Genomic DNA, 15679 nt, shown 5'->3' on the forward strand with positions numbered 1-15679 from the left:
CCAGATGGACTTTGAAGCATGAAAAGATGCTCATCATTTCTCTTTACCAGGAAAATAGAAATCAAAACTACGATGAGCTGTCACCTCCAGTCAGAATGGCTAAAATTAATGAAAAGAAACAACAGGTGTTGGTGAGGATGTGGAGAAATGGGAATCCTCTTACATTGTTGGTGGGAATGCACACTGGTGCAGCCACTCTGGAAAACAGTGAGAATCCCAAGAAGGTTCCACATCCAGTGCAGAGCCTGATGTGCGGCTCAGTCTTGTGACCCTCGGATAATTATAAACATCCAACTCCTGATGTCATAATCAGGATGTTTAACTGACTGAGCCACCCAGGTGCCCCTAAATTGAGTTATTTTAAAACATCAACTAAAGGAGTCCAGTGCTTCTATCTTGTGATTGAGGTGATCTTGCAAGTTAAGCCTAAATTATAGAATCTAAATCCCTGAACCCTACATCCATCTCTACATTAGAGACCTTAACAGTGACTGGTGACAAAACTTAGTGTCTGTTGTCAGGCACAACTCACACTTGTTTCCGTTGACTCTCTGTTTTCATGGATGACTGATCCCTGTTTGACTGATACAGTCTTAGTTATGCTATGCATTAATTTGGGCTATTTTTTTGTTGGCCCTGTAGCTTTTACAACTTTTTAAAGATCAGTTTTTAAGATTGTATCTCTTCTCTGACCTGTGCTTCTTTTACTTAGGTGAGTCTTACATACATTTTTTTTTTCTTGAGGGAAACTCAACCATAACTTTCTGAGAAATCACCTATAGTTTAAGTAGGAGTGAATGAGCACTGACCTATTCTATGTAACTCCTTGGGAGTACTACATTAGGAATGTCTTATGACCTAGAAGGAAGAGAACTATTCATTTCTCTAACATCAATTCCATAAAGGTATTGAAGACCGATGGGGTGTGCCAGGAGCAAAAAGGTACAGTTGAAAGCCTAGAGAAGATTCCTGCCTTTACAACTTATAGCTTAATGGGAGGGCCAGCATTAAAAAATTTACAGATAATTTTTTATTAGTTTTTGAGACTTGAGATAGTATGGACCTGTCAGAGTTTATAACAGGATCTGGACTGGAGAGGTCGGGGAAAACTCTTTCCAAAACAAATGACACTTAAGCTGAGGTTTGCTGAACAGGAGTTGGCTGAGAATCCTTCTGCATTTCACGGCAGAGGAGTGGCGTGTGAAGGCCCAGAGTTGTTAGCCGCCTCTCTCTGGGTATTTTCTCTTCGTCCTTAAAAGCAGTAATGAGTTGGCGGATGGCCTTTCCTCCCCTCGTCACTGTCTGATTTGGATCATCCCTATTCTTAGTCTTTTGTATTCGTAAGTATACATGAGCTTCTACTGCTTGCTCTGTTGGCTTCAGTGGTTTTCTTTTTTCCCCAGCTCCCATTTATGAAGAATCACCGAGCTTACTCTACTTTCCAGTTAATTTCTCCTTTGTCACAGTTTGGTTCCTGGTGTGCTTTTCTGCATCGCTGGAGCGTGCAGGATTTACATAGTCTTTTGTAAATCTCAACTCCTCCATTTAGTATTATTTTTACAGTTAAGTATGTTCAGAGTTCACCATCAAACTCTATGCTGCAGTTCCTCTAACTATTTCTTGGTTAGGTAAAGCTTGCTCCCTCATTGATGCCTCATGAATAACTCCTAGGAATAATGGCCTTGAGTTCCTCACATATAGGACTGTGTATGCCTGAATTTTATATTTAAGATTTTTAACTTTAGAGTCCCGTATTTTTACTAGAAAATATTGCAGTGCTAACCATTCTTAATCTTCATTCTTAGATGTGTAGACCCATTGTTCCTTTTAATTCTGGAGAGTTTTCTGTTCATTCTCCTCTGTTCCTTTGATTTCCTGCCTTAGGGATACAATTATACATACCGTAGCTCTCCTTTGCCAGACTTCTGAATCTGTCATTTACTCTTAAATTGTTTTTTCATCTTCTCGTATTCTTTTTGTTTCATCTTCTTCACATTTTCCCTGTATATTCTCTGTTTGTTTTTCCTGATTCTTTTTACTTTTATGTTAGTTTAGTTTAGTTTTACGTTAGTCTGTATTTTCTGGTATTCTTTCTTGTTTTTTCCTTAGCTCTTTCAGAACAGTTTGCATACCCCCTGTTTTTTAGTTCTCTCATTCTTGAGCTTTTTTATCAAGAACTTTAAAGGGACTGAAGTTTTTTTATCCTACTTGCAAGCTTAAAACTTAGCTTCCCACAGTTTTAAGGATCAAACATAAGGCACGAGATAGAGAGCCCTGGATCAGAATTGAAAGACTTTCTAACTGACCAAGGGAAATCTCCCAAGTGGGCCACAGCTCTCTTCTCAGCCATGACCCATTACAGTAATTTTTGAGGCTTTTCACTGTCCTGTTTGAAAGGATCTAAGGTTGGTGTGATAGACTGTAGGAATTGTTCAATCATAAGGTGGTTGTAATTCTGCATTCTGTACTCTACCCTCTCCTCTGCCAGGCAAGCCAATGTTCTAATGACTTTCTGACCTTCTGACCTTCTGTCCATAGTAGTAACAGATTTCCTTCCTTTTTCACTGTGTGCACGTGTGCGTGTCTATAGCTCTTGTCTGAAGACGGTCAAACCTTATCCTAATCCAAGAAAGGTCTTTGTACTTGTCACAGTGGATTGGACTTGAAGATGACAAAAGCACTGATGGGAAAGTCCCCTTGCATGGAGAAGAGTTAACAACTAAGACCTCACTTGGATAAATGCCTCTGAATCTACTGCCCAGTTTTTGATCTGTAATCTCGTCCTTATTTCTTTTCAATAATAAGCAACAAAGTCAAGGACCATTTATTGTCTGATTGACCATACAATTTTATAACTATGTTCACTATCAGTTTACAAGGACTTCCTCTAAATTCTGTAAATTGACCCATGAGGCTGGGTCTTTTCTCCTCTAAAAATCTGTGTATTCATCAGCATTCCATCTCTGTGTCAGATCTGTCGAGTACTGTGAAGGTTCTGAGATTTTACCATTTCCAAGCTAACAGATTATTTTCATGGATGTGGACAGTAGACCTGAAAGCCCTAGATGAGAGATGGAGGACTTTCTTACTCAAAGAAAAAGCAGCATCCACCATGTTTACATATGTGCGCTGGTTCCCTGAGCCCTGATTCCCACAGGACACCATAGGGAGCCAGGTAACACCTGAATGAATGGGTTGTAGTAAGGAGAGGAGCCAAGGGTCAAGAGCCCAGCAGCTTTTGAACAAGTAGTAGACACTGTAGCAATCAACAAACAGTCCAGTGTCCCTCACCACCCCCAACATATCTCCTTCCATGCAGCGCTCTTTTCCTCTCCCTCCTCCCCCACCTCCCAAGGGAGTGTCTGTGGTTACACATCCCTTTTGTCCTCCCTTTTCACAGCCAGGAACTGTGATCTGTGGCTAAAGATCAGAGTCTACCCTAGCTGTGCTCTTTTAACTACGTTTCTTCTGTCATTTGATAACTTAGTACCAGGGAGTAAAGGAGAGAGGAAATGACCAGGGCATGTCCATGGGCCAGCTTTCAGGGGCTGATACCAGCTGGCTCCAGAGCTGCAGTGCTGGTACCCCACCACCTCTGGCTGCCAGGGGCAACAGTGCAGACGATAATTATACCCCAGGTGGTGTAGAGAAAAGGAAAGGGCAAAAAATAGATGGTTCCTTCCCTGCTTACCCCATGAGTGTCACCGGGCCCTCTTCAGCTCTTGGCTTCTGTTCTCTGGGACTGTTCCCAGCCAAATGATCTCCAGCTCCCCAGGGCTGTCCAAGAGTTCTTACACTCTAGGATTTATCCTTCTCTTTGGTGTGTTCAGGAACTTTGCAGAGGGGTTTAGAGGAGGGAATCAGCAGTTCAGGTTATTGTGTACAAGAAGACAATTATTCTGTCTCCTAAAGCATTCTGGATACACTAATTGCTTTTGGCTATGTGTATTAAATCTGAGTTGTATTTATTTATACATCTCATTTAAAATTAAGTCATATTTAACTGTTCTGTGCTGTTCTTAGTCTCCTCTTAAATCATAGGTAGGTCCTGAATCTTATCCTTGTTACAACCCACAGCCTTGGGGTGAAATAGTCTGATATCCTGGCCCCTCCCAAATAGATTTTAGTGGTAGAATTATTTTCACCTAGAATCATAGCACTTGATTATACCTCACTGGTGCATCCAAATGAAGTTAATGAACAAGATCTTGATTTTCCGTTTTTCTCCAACACCACCCATAACCAAACTTAAGATTTGATGGTATTATTAGCTTTATAGTAGAGCTGTGCCAGTGTGTTGAAAATGAAAATAACATCCTTCTCTCTTGATTTTTTTTTTTTTTTTGGTATAGAATCAGCTTATTCTTATTACAACTTAATCCTGAAGAAAGCTGGACAATTCTTAGACAATTTGCATATCAACCTCTTAAAGTTTGCTTTCTCAATAAGAGCATACTCACCAACTATTCAGATGTTTCAACAGGTATGTAAAAGCACCCAAACCTATAGTTGACAAAGAAGCATGCTGGTACTGTGCATGAATCTTAATGTGAATATCTTTGGTTCAAAAGGCTCTACAGAAGGCTCACCTGGGTGGCAGGTTAAACATCTGCCAGGTCATGATCCCAGGGTCCTGGGATCCAATCCCTTATGGGCTCCTTGCTCAGCGGGGAGCCTTCTCTCCCTTTGTTGCTCCCCCTGATTGTGCACTCGCTGACAAATAAATAAAATATTTGGGGGAAAAAAAAAATCTGTAGACTTGGAATACCTGCTTCCATAGCCTGTCATTGACTGTATTATCATTGTTGATCGATTATAATTGAATACATTTTATAATTTTATAGTTATTTGGAATAAGGAAATTATAAGGACAAATAATTATTGAAATTAATGAAAATTTTAATTTGGCATTTTTTGGTGGCATTTTTCAGTGACTTTGAAGCATGTTCTACTATAAAGTTGATTTTGTTAAAAAGTATTTGACTCGGCCTGCACGTAGATATTCTTTACTTTAATTAGAGCAATAACTTAACAGTAGTTGATGAGTTATTTCAATCAAAGGAATATATGAGTTTTAAAGATCATATTGTAATTATCAGCTACTGTAGCTAAATATAACTTCTGAAATCTTAGATTGCAGCTGATGAGCCCCCACCAGACGGCTGCGATGCATTTGTGGTTATCCATAAAAAACACACCTGTAAAATTAATGAGCTCAAAAAGCTGCTGAAGAAGGCTACTTCAAGGTAAGTTCATGATAGCCTGTAGTGAAAGAAATGGTTTATAAAAAGAGATGAGGGTTGAAATAGCAGAAATTGCTTATAAAAATTTTTCATAATGAAGATAATGCTTATTGTAAAACTGAATCTCCTGAGTTGGTAGTTCAAGTCCTTTTCTAAAATGTACGAATATTTTCAGTATTTTGTCTCATTAGCTTTTGATTTTAGAATATAAATTTTATCAAAATACCATAAAATACATTAAATGTTTTATATAATCATAGATTGTTTTTTCAAATAAACACACAAAGCTGGATTTATTTGGACTCTATCTCTTTAAATATAAACTGAATTTAAAACTTGGAAATAAAAAATTAATAATATAAACAGCAATACAGAGTATAAAGTTGCCTTATTATAATGTATGATTAAAAACTTTTTTACTTCTTCCAAGTATTTAATATAAATAGATATGGGCAGTCAGAAGAAAATTATTAATAGTACCAGTATATATGTCTGATTTATTTATACTTTAAAAAGTTTTAGTTGTTTCTCTAATTTTGAAAGAGTTCTTTATATATTAAACAGTAACATATACTTAGTAATTCATCTCAGTACTTCTCTTTTTTTGTTGTAAACCTTTTAAAATATTTTCTTGCATTTTATATTAATTTTAATATACAGAAGCCTCTTTAAGTTCATGTTGCCCCAATTTTCTTTTATGTGTGTGTGTTTATATACTTAGTTTTTTCCAAACCTGAATGAGAGATTTTAACTATTATTTTCCAGTAGCTTTCCTAAAGCTTTTCTTTTCATTTTACCTTAAACTTTTAATCCATGTAAGTTATTGTTATCAAAGGAAAGGATCCAATCAGACCTTTTTTCCCTTCAGGTGACTTATCGATTATATATTCATTATATTTATGTTATGCTCTATTTCAAAACTGTCCTGTACATTAACTATTTCTTGTAGCAGTGCCATGCTGTTTTAGTATTTATTGTTTTATAATATATTCTGATATTTCACAGTACAAAATTTCATTGCTGCTTTATTTCCTCCAAACTTTTTTTGGCTTTGCAGTTACTGATGCTCTCAAATTAACATTGGAGTTCTTTTTCTTCTGCCAAATTGCCTCCTAAAAAACCTTGGTGGAATTTGTTAGAATTATGTTAAACCTGTTGGTTAATTTAAAAACAATTTAAATCTTTATTGAATCTCTCAACAGATGACATTGTATGTCTTCTGTTCATACCTTTTCTTTTATGTTCATACCTTTAAAAATGTTAAAGTTTTGTAATCTTACGCTTTTAAAATCAGAAATAACTTATTTTATCAGTTATTTATTAAAATGTAGTACAAAGCATTTCTCATTGGACATACTGTGTATTGTAATACATATTAAAATATTGTACCATCTTTGCATTTGTTAATGCTGTGGGATATCTTCTGTTAAATTAGGATTGCTTGTGTTTTAAGATTCATGCTTCTATTTTAATAGATGAGATTAGCTATTTAAATAATAAATGCCACTTTTTAAAAGTCATTTAGCTTCATATAGTGAATTAGGCAACCATGTTATTTCTGTAAATTCTGTTCTTGTACATATATATATTAAAGAAAAGTATGTCATAGAAATGATCACTTCCTTTTTGTTTAAATATAGCAATTTATTTCTCAAAGGAGTTTGATCCATGTGTTTTAATACTTTATGCATTTTATATCCATTAAGCTTCTGTGAAAAGTACCCCCTGCTATGTTTAGGGGTGTCTGCTTGAATTTTTGTTTAATTTTTATTAAGTATAGCTGATACACAACATTGTATATGTTTCAAGTGCACAACATAGTAATTCAACAGTTCCTGTAATTTCTGCAGTGCTCACCAAAAGTGTGGTTGTCCTCTGTCACCATACAACAGTATTACAGTATTATTGGCTTCATTCCTTATGCTGTACTTTTTTTCTCTGTGACTAATTTTATAACTAAAAGTTTGTACCTCCTTAATCCCCTTCACCTATTTTGCCTATTCCCCGCCCCCACCCCCATTCTTCTCTGGGAACCACTAGTTCTCTGTATTTATCAGTTTCTGGGTTTTTTTTGTTGTTGTTGTTTATTCACTTATTTTGTTAAATTTATTTTGTTTAGATTCCACATCTAAGTAAAATCATATATTTGTCTTTCTCTGTCTTATTTCACTTAACATAACACCCCTGGGTCCATCCATGTCGTCACTAATGGCAGTTCCTTTATAGCTTCCCCCCCCCCTTTGTAGTTTTAGTAGATTAACTGTGAAATTGTTAGCCCTTTTGCATTTTTTTTTTCTTTTCCTAGTGCATTTTTAAAATGTGATTTTGGTAACTTTTAAAATTATTTATTTTTGATGTCTGACTTTATAAGTTTCTTAAATATTGACTAAGTATTAAATATAAAATTAAGAATAAAGAGAGGTTAACATCAAGCTTTCGGGAGAGGCCATTTGCAGTGGGCCCTGTGAGCTTTGTGCGTTCTTGTCTGATGAATAGATCGTGGAAGACCCTGACTGTTCTTTACCTGAGCCATTTCTCAGGGTTGTGTTTGTAGCAGGCAACCTGGAGGAATGAGATGATTTTCCCTTTGGAAAGAAGAGCAGGCTTGTTTACTGCTTGCTCTAAAACAGTGGTTCCCCAAGTATAGTGTCCCTCAGCTACAACATACACCCACTATTTGTGTAGTATCCATTTAGGTCCGTATTTTTCCCCTCTCATCCCTCCCACCAAGAAATGATAAAAACCTAATAACTTAATGTTTTGTAAGTAGGATAAAGTCAAACCTTAGATCTTTTACAGTTTTTTTTTTTTTTCTTTTAAGATTCTACTTATTTATCCATCAGAGAGGGAGAGAGCACATAAGCAGGGGGAGCAGCAGGCAGAGGGAGAGGGAGAAGTGGGCTCCCCACTGAGCAGGGAACCCAAGGCAGGGCCTGATCCCAGGACCCCAAGACCACGACCTGAGCCAAAGGCTGAAGCTTAACCAACTGATCCATTCAGGCACCCCATCTTTTACAGTTCTTAATAGTTTTAGAAACAAGGGTGAGATGTTGACAGATATATCGCTTTCTGGAAGAGGAAGGACAGGGGCCACATGGTTAGAGGAAGACAAAAGCTCAACACTTCAAATTTTGTCCCACTGCTCTTTTCGGCTCCTCCTGCCGTTTTGTACTACTCTGCCCCTGGGGGGGTGAGAGCAATTTTCTGACAACTTGCTGTAGCCTCTGTGACAGCTCCTTGATAGATGTTCCTGCAGGAAAGAGCGCCCAAGCTCAACTGACAGGGTTTGGAAGGTGTTCACAATGAGCAAGGCTTTAATATGATGTCTGGGCCATTTCGATGAAGTTTTTTTATTTCGGCTTCCGTGACTGAATTCCGTTTGGCACTGATACTGTGTGTTTATACTGTGAATGCTGTGACCGCTCAGAGTCTCAAGGGAGACCACCACATGTCCCGTCTGTTCCCAGGTGAACGACATACAATCTCAGGAGAGAAAGTTGAGCTAGAATCCCGTTAGCGTCTGAGTGGCTGCTGGAATACCCAGAGGCAGTTTCGAGTAGATCAGCGCCACCTGCCTGCCTGTCATCAAGTATACTCCTTTTTGAAAAGCCGCTCTTAGGGGCTCTTAAGCTCTTACTGAAACTGAAGGCCTAACCCAGCTGAAGAGCCTTGTGACTCTAACATCTGATGGTTTGTATTTCGGCGTCCGCTAAGTAATATTCAGTGACTGACAAGATAGAGGGACCCAACAAGTCTCTCCAGTCAATTGAAAATGGCATATTCAAGAGCATAGTTGTTTTGACTTAGCATGATCTTGGATTTACGTGGGAAGGTGGTAGCTACCCTTTGGGCAAACCACGTGCCCTATTCCACTACCTCAAGTAAAGTTTCTGGCTCAGTGGGGCCCTCAGTCCACAGTGGTTTCCCTAAATGACTGGGCTGCGTTACTGGTACGTTCAGCTAAGTTAAAGCTGATGGCATCTTTAGGTGGCCCTTACTGTTCCGTCAAGCCACAGCTATGCAACACGAAAAGTAGGTGTGGTCACTGCATTCAGTGGGCAGAATTCAAGGTGGTACTCCTATCCCTGACTAGTCTCTGACCTCCTTGGTGAAAATTATTACATTTATACTGACTCTTGGATTGTTCCCAGTGGCCTACCCGTCTAGTCTGCCACTTGGAAGACCACCAACTGGCAGAGCAAAGGCACCACTCTTCAGGCCTGTGGCCTCTGAAAATAAATTGCTGCCCATCTGCCAGTGTGAGTTATTTCTGTAAACGCACAGTGTTAGGCCCATTCTTTTAGTGAGTAAAGTCAAGCTGCTTACACTTCAAACATAATACCTTGGAACACAACAACATTATGGCCAAAACAGGTAGAATGATTTGTCTGTTCCCTACCTCCTGTTCAAAGATCTGTGCTCTGAATCTTCCCTAAAACTTGACAGATATTATATATTTAGGTACATATATGATTATGTATTTGGGAGAAAATGTCAGCAATCATCACTATCTTAAGTAAGTATAACTTGCTCCCCCTGCCCTCAACAAGGATATGAAACTATTAAGGAATACTTTTTTGGAAATTGGGATGGTGAGAATCATAGAAAAGAAAGGCAACTTTGGTGCCCTTAATGTGTTGTGATTTTTTTTTTAAAGATTTTATTTATTAATTTGACAGAGAGAAATCACAAGTAGACGGAGAGGCAGCCAGAGAGAGAGAGAGGGAAGCAGACTCCCTGCTGAGCAGAGAGCCCGATATGGGGCTCCATCCCAGGACCCTGAGATCATGACCTGAGCCGAAGGCAGCGGCTTAACCCACTGAGCCACCCAGGCGCCCCTGTGTTATGATTTTTAAAAGAGGAAAAAATAAACCAAGTGTTCCGCTCAACCAAAGGCAGAAGAAGAAATAACATGAATGTAAAAAGTAACAGAATTGCTCTTTCCTTTGTTTTAATTGGTCATTTCTTTAAAGAAAAAAAAACTAAAAATCTAACCTGGAAGACATGAAAGCTGAAATTTTAGGAATGAGAAAGAAAATTTAGAAATGAGAAACATCTGTAGAGGGGAAAAAAATTAAAATATGTTACTGTAAATACATATGCAAATATGTAAGTCACTTGCTTAAAAAAAGAATAACTGCTATGGACAAATATCCATAGGTCGTAAGCCAAGGATTATGTGTCTAAAGGTCACAAAAAGAAAGAAAAATGTATAAATGCTATATATAGCTTCTCTCAGCCTGGGGAATTGGTTTTGCCCTACCTACAAGCCAATAAGTGTGACTTCGACTGTTTCACGGATGCTGGCAGAAGACAGGAGGCTCCTGAGTCAGAAGCAAAGAACTGTCCCCTTCACCGCCACAGCAGCATGAACATTCGCCTGCTTGCACTGGTTCCTGTGTCTCCACGTTCTCCTGGGGTGAAAAGGGGCCCCCAAGAACACTGCATGAGCAGCTGGGGTGCATCACAGCTGAAGGACGCGGAGCTTGGGAACCTAGGACTTCTAACAAGCAGTAAGCAACCTGCTCTTTGTCCCAGAGGGAGGCCTTAACAGACCCCGCAAAGTCTCCTGCAAACCTGACAGATGGCCTGTCATAGTCTTGACGTACCCAGAAAGACAAGTCAGTGGCTGTGGCAGAATGCCTCTCCCAACAGTCCATCCCTGGGCCTAATAAATTCTTGACCAAACTCAGATTTTTGTGACTGCGCTTCTCATCATCCATTCTTTTGTCTCATGAAGCGTTTAATGAAGGCCACTGTCAACGGGACTCCACTGGGGCATCCATCTGTAGGCTTAGCCGCAACCATGCCCCCAGGGTTCCAGATTCAGCCGACTGTGAATAAGTCCCAGGGAGACTAGTGTGTCCCATGTCAGACAGATGGGATGTCATCTAACATCAGTCTGTTATCCCTTAAAACCTGCACAAGGGAGTTTATACCTTCCTGATCTTTGCTGTTCTGCAGATATTCATTGGGGACAATAAATGAGCCAAAAAAGCAAGCCCTTCCCCCCCCCCCCATGGATTCATTCTGTGCCTGCTTTCCCCAAATACAAGCATAAAACCAGAAAGTGGCACATATCACTCCAGTTCCAAAATTGTTAGACTCGTGCCTGAGAGCTGCAGCCTCCGTCTTCACATCGCGGCACCCAAGGCTGCTCCGGGCACGGAAATACACCAGTTTGCGTCATTCAGATGAAGTTGTGCCGGCCTGCATATTTACGTGTGAATTGGGGGTGCGGGGAGACCTACAATCAGGAGACCTTTGTCTCTGGAAAATCTATTCCTTTCTTATAATTTTTCCTTTGATTTTTGACCTAAAGATTTATCTACTAGCACTGTTTCATCATCAGCCTTTCCAGTTACTAACAATAATAAATTATTTGAAAATAGTTTCTTTCAGACAGTATTAAAATGTAAGATATCCTGTATAAATTATGAAATGCATTTCTACACTACTGATTTGATAGAAATCAGTATTTTTAATAATCCATTTGACCTAGTGCCATTTGAGTTCCATGTAGCCATTAAAATTAATGAAATGATTTTAATAATTTCATCTGGTTTGATTTCTTTTTAGTTTTTAAATGAAGTATGATTTTAGCATTATTTTTGTGTTTATTAATAGGATCCTGTGAAGAATGGCAACTAATTCTGTTTCTCTTGTTTTGCACATTTTTGTCTCATCTGTTGCAGAAGAGATTAATCATGAACTCAGCTTTTACTTGGGGCTAAAATTTTGTTTGTTTCATGTTTCACATATCCAAACATTGACAGTAGTATTTTTAAAATCTTAGTTTACAGTAAATGCTAATCATGAAAGTGGATGATGGGGCACCTGGGTGGCTCAAACATCTGCCTTTGGCTCAGGTCATGACCCCAGGGTTCTGGGATTGAGCCCCGCATGGGGCTCCCTGCTCAATGTGGCATCTTGCTCTCCCACTGCCGCCATCCCCCTCCCTGCTCACACTCTCTTTCTCTCTCAAAATCTTTAATAATAATAATAATGAAAGTGGATGAATGTGTAGAACTTAAAAGAAGTTTATTAACAGAGGTGGGTGCGTGTGCATGCTTACTATGACAGCCAAATTATAAATCACTGTAAAGATGCTTAAACTCATGTAATCTTATAAACCTGAAATAAACACAGTACTCCATGTCAATGTCCAGAAATATGACACATTTGAAGCCAGTAATTAGTGGAAGTTTTCATTATTCTGTTAGAGGTATTGAGCCCTTGATTGATTATGATTTAAAGTAAGTCAGCAACTAGGAACAATCTGTACATACAGCAAATTATAAGATTCTTTTTTACTCCAGACTTCTAGAACTTCTCCCCAGAGTCAACCAGTGCTATCAAGTTTTTGTGTATCCTTTTGGAAATAAGGTGTATATAGTCATAATTACATGGACAAATACCCCCTGCTCTCATCATTTAAAAAAAAAAATATTTGAGCAAGAATGAGAGCAAATTGAGGGGTAGAGGAAGAAGCAGGCCTCACCCCTACCCCCTCAAGAAGCCTGATGCGGAACTCGATCCCAGGACTCTGCGACCGTGACTTGAGCTGAAGGCAGACGCTTAACTGACTGAGCCACCCAAGCACCTTCCCTACTTTGATCGCTAATGGTGGTTTACCATCCAACATTTGATTCCTTTTTTCCCTGACAGTACTCTGGATCAGTAGTTTAAATAAGGGGAGTTTGGCAAGAATGAGAGAAGAATGATTCTTGAGCTTCAAGCATGTGCTTTAATGCTCTGCTAGACTATTTTTAAGTCATTTTGGTAAATCTTTAGGACACTCCTAAGAGGTAGTGAGAATACCTCCTCTTGAACAGGTAAAGAAATAGGCCCAAGAGAGATCAAATCCCTGGCTCAGAGTCACATAGCTAGTAATCGAACTAGAACTTGAGTCCAATTCTGCCTACTTTCAAACCCCACAGTCTTTTCATGGGTATGTGGTAGTTTTGTTGTTCATGTCCCTGTCCCTCTCCCCTTTTTTTCATACTTGTTACTTAAAGATAGCAAATGACTAAAAGGTTATAGATATCTGAATTCATTAAATAAAAGTCACTTCTCAGCACCTTTTTATTATTAACTTCATTATCTTGTTTTTCTTTCTACCTTGTAAGTCGTTAAAAGATGTAGGTTTAGGATTCCGTAGACAGGAGTTGAAATCCTGGCTTTCTTTGATTTCACCCTGGATATTTAACTTGTCTGAGCCTCAGGAATCTTAAAAGTTTAAATGATAGTAATTACCTAAAGGAATTGGTGGGAAAAGAGACTGTACTGATATGTGTAAAGAATCTTTATAAATAAATAAATGTGTTTTGTTTCCATTTTAGGCTGAGCCCACATTTTGTGTAGAGATTACTTAAAATCTTAATAAAAAATGTTTGTGTTTTGTTTCCATTTTAGGCCCAGACCTTATCTGTTTAAAGGTGATCATAAATTTCCTACAAACAAAGAGAACTTACCAGTGACTATACTCTATGCTGAAATTGGTACCAGAGCATTTAGTAAATTTCACAAAGTATTGTCTGAAAAAGCTCAAAATGGGAAAATTCTGTATGTTCTTCGGCATTATATTCAGGTACAGTATTATCCAAGATTATTTTGTAGATAAAAATTATGTTTGATAATTTCCTTACTAGGTTTTACATAATTTCCACCTGAACAGTTAAAAATTTTTTAAAATTAACATACCTATCAAATGTGAATTTTCTATGGAAAAGAAGATTTAAAACTTGGATAAAAAACAAAATGATATGTTTATAATATTTGCTAGGATTCATACATAGAGGGTTTTTTTGAGAGAGAGGGAGAGTGTGTGAGCATGGGGGAGAAGGGGTAAAGTGAGAGGGAGAGGGAGATTCTTAAGCAGACTCCATGCGCAGCACAGAGCCCGAGCCCATGACCCTGAGGTCATGACCCAAACTGAAATCGAGAGTCAGATGCTTAATCAACTGAGCCACCCAGGCGCACCCCCTTAAATACAATTATTATTATCCTTTAAAGATTTTACTTATTTGACAGAGAGAGAGATAACGAGAGAGAGCATGAGGAGGGAGGAGAGGGAGAAGCAGGCTCCCCGCTGAGCAGGGGTCCCAACGCAGGGCTCCATCCCAGGACCCTGGGATCATGAGTTGAGCCGAAGGCAGACAGACACTTAACCAACTGAGCCACCCATTCGCCCCATAAATACAATTATTTTTGATGAAAAAGTATTATGGTGAGGAAATCTAATTTAATTGTTATGGTATATATTAGTTCGAAGTGTGAAGCATGGTATGGGAATGCTATTAACTATTTCTTTAGTGGACCATCGTATTCAAGTTTCTGATCGAATACATTGTATTCTCACTCTTCCAGCCTCTCATTTCTGTCACACTCTGTCACAGTATTCTGCTCTAATCACTATAGTATCCATTGCTGTATCTCAAGTTTTCTTTCTTTCATACCTCCACACCGTTCCCCCGACCCCACGCAGCCCAATTCACGCAAATATACTAGAATGAATGTTAGAGAAGGACTTTGCTTTTTTTTACCACTATATTCCCAACATGGAAAGAGTGTTTTATGTTGAAATACTCGTTATTTGCATATTAATGTTTAAGATAATAAAAGCATCCCAAATATACTTGTTAATTGCCTATCCATATTCTTTACCTGTTTTTAAATTGGATTATTTGGGTTTCTCTTTTTCTTTTTTTTTTTAAGATTTTATTTATTTATTTGACAGAGATCACAAGTAGGCAGAGAGGAAGGCAGAGAGAGAGGGGGAAGCAGGGTCCCTGCTGAGCAGAGAGCCGGATGCGGGGCTCGATCCCGGGACCCTGGGATCATGACCTGAGCCAAAGGCAGAGGCTTTAACCCACTGAGCCACTCATGTGCCCCTGGGTTTCTCTTTTTCTTACCTGCAGGTTTTGAAATATATGTTCTGAATACTAATCTTTTCTTCTATACTTTGCAAGCATCTTCTACAATATTTCTGGTCTTCTGGTATTAAAACGAATTATTTATGACATCTTTGGTTCAGTGCAAGTAATAATTGTGATGTCAGATTTATCCAACCTTTCTTTAGTGATTCCCTTCACGATGTCATAAAGACATTCTCGTGTATTTTCTTGTAATAATTAAAATGCTATTTTGGGGTTTCAGTTTTTAATTTATCTGGAATATATTTGAATATGCTGCAGGCTGGAGATACAATTCTAGTTTCTCCATATGAAAATTATTGGTCCCCACATAATTTATTGAACAGTTAAGTCTTTATTCTAAACCATCATATACCAAGTTTTCATATAGACATGTATGTTTTTATATTCTATTCTTTTCCAATAATATAATGTCTCCTTTACACAAATATATTTCAGTTGCAAGAGCTGTAAATTCTAAAGCAGTCTTGACAAAGAACAAAGCTAGAGGCATCATGCTTC

General features: G+C 38.5%; 1 protein-coding gene across 2 annotated transcripts in view; it reads left to right on the top strand.

Annotated features, from left to right (window-relative positions):
- The window catches only part of UGGT2 (UDP-glucose glycoprotein glucosyltransferase 2), a 190340-nt gene that overhangs the window by 30150 nt on the left and 144511 nt on the right, over window positions 1–15679 (top strand). For both annotated transcript variants that reach the window (XM_032315029.1, XM_032315026.1), the window contains exons 3-5: window positions 4353–4483; window positions 5134–5246; window positions 13659–13833. In XM_032315029.1, the coding sequence (XP_032170920.1) occupies window positions 4353–4483; window positions 5134–5246; window positions 13659–13833 (419 nt within the window). The remainder of the gene's footprint in view (window positions 1–4352; window positions 4484–5133; window positions 5247–13658; window positions 13834–15679) is intronic.

Source organism: Mustela erminea, chromosome 15 (assembly GCF_009829155.1).
Source record: "Mustela erminea isolate mMusErm1 chromosome 15, mMusErm1.Pri, whole genome shotgun sequence".
NCBI classification, from domain to species: Eukaryota; Metazoa; Chordata; class Mammalia; order Carnivora; family Mustelidae; genus Mustela; species Mustela erminea.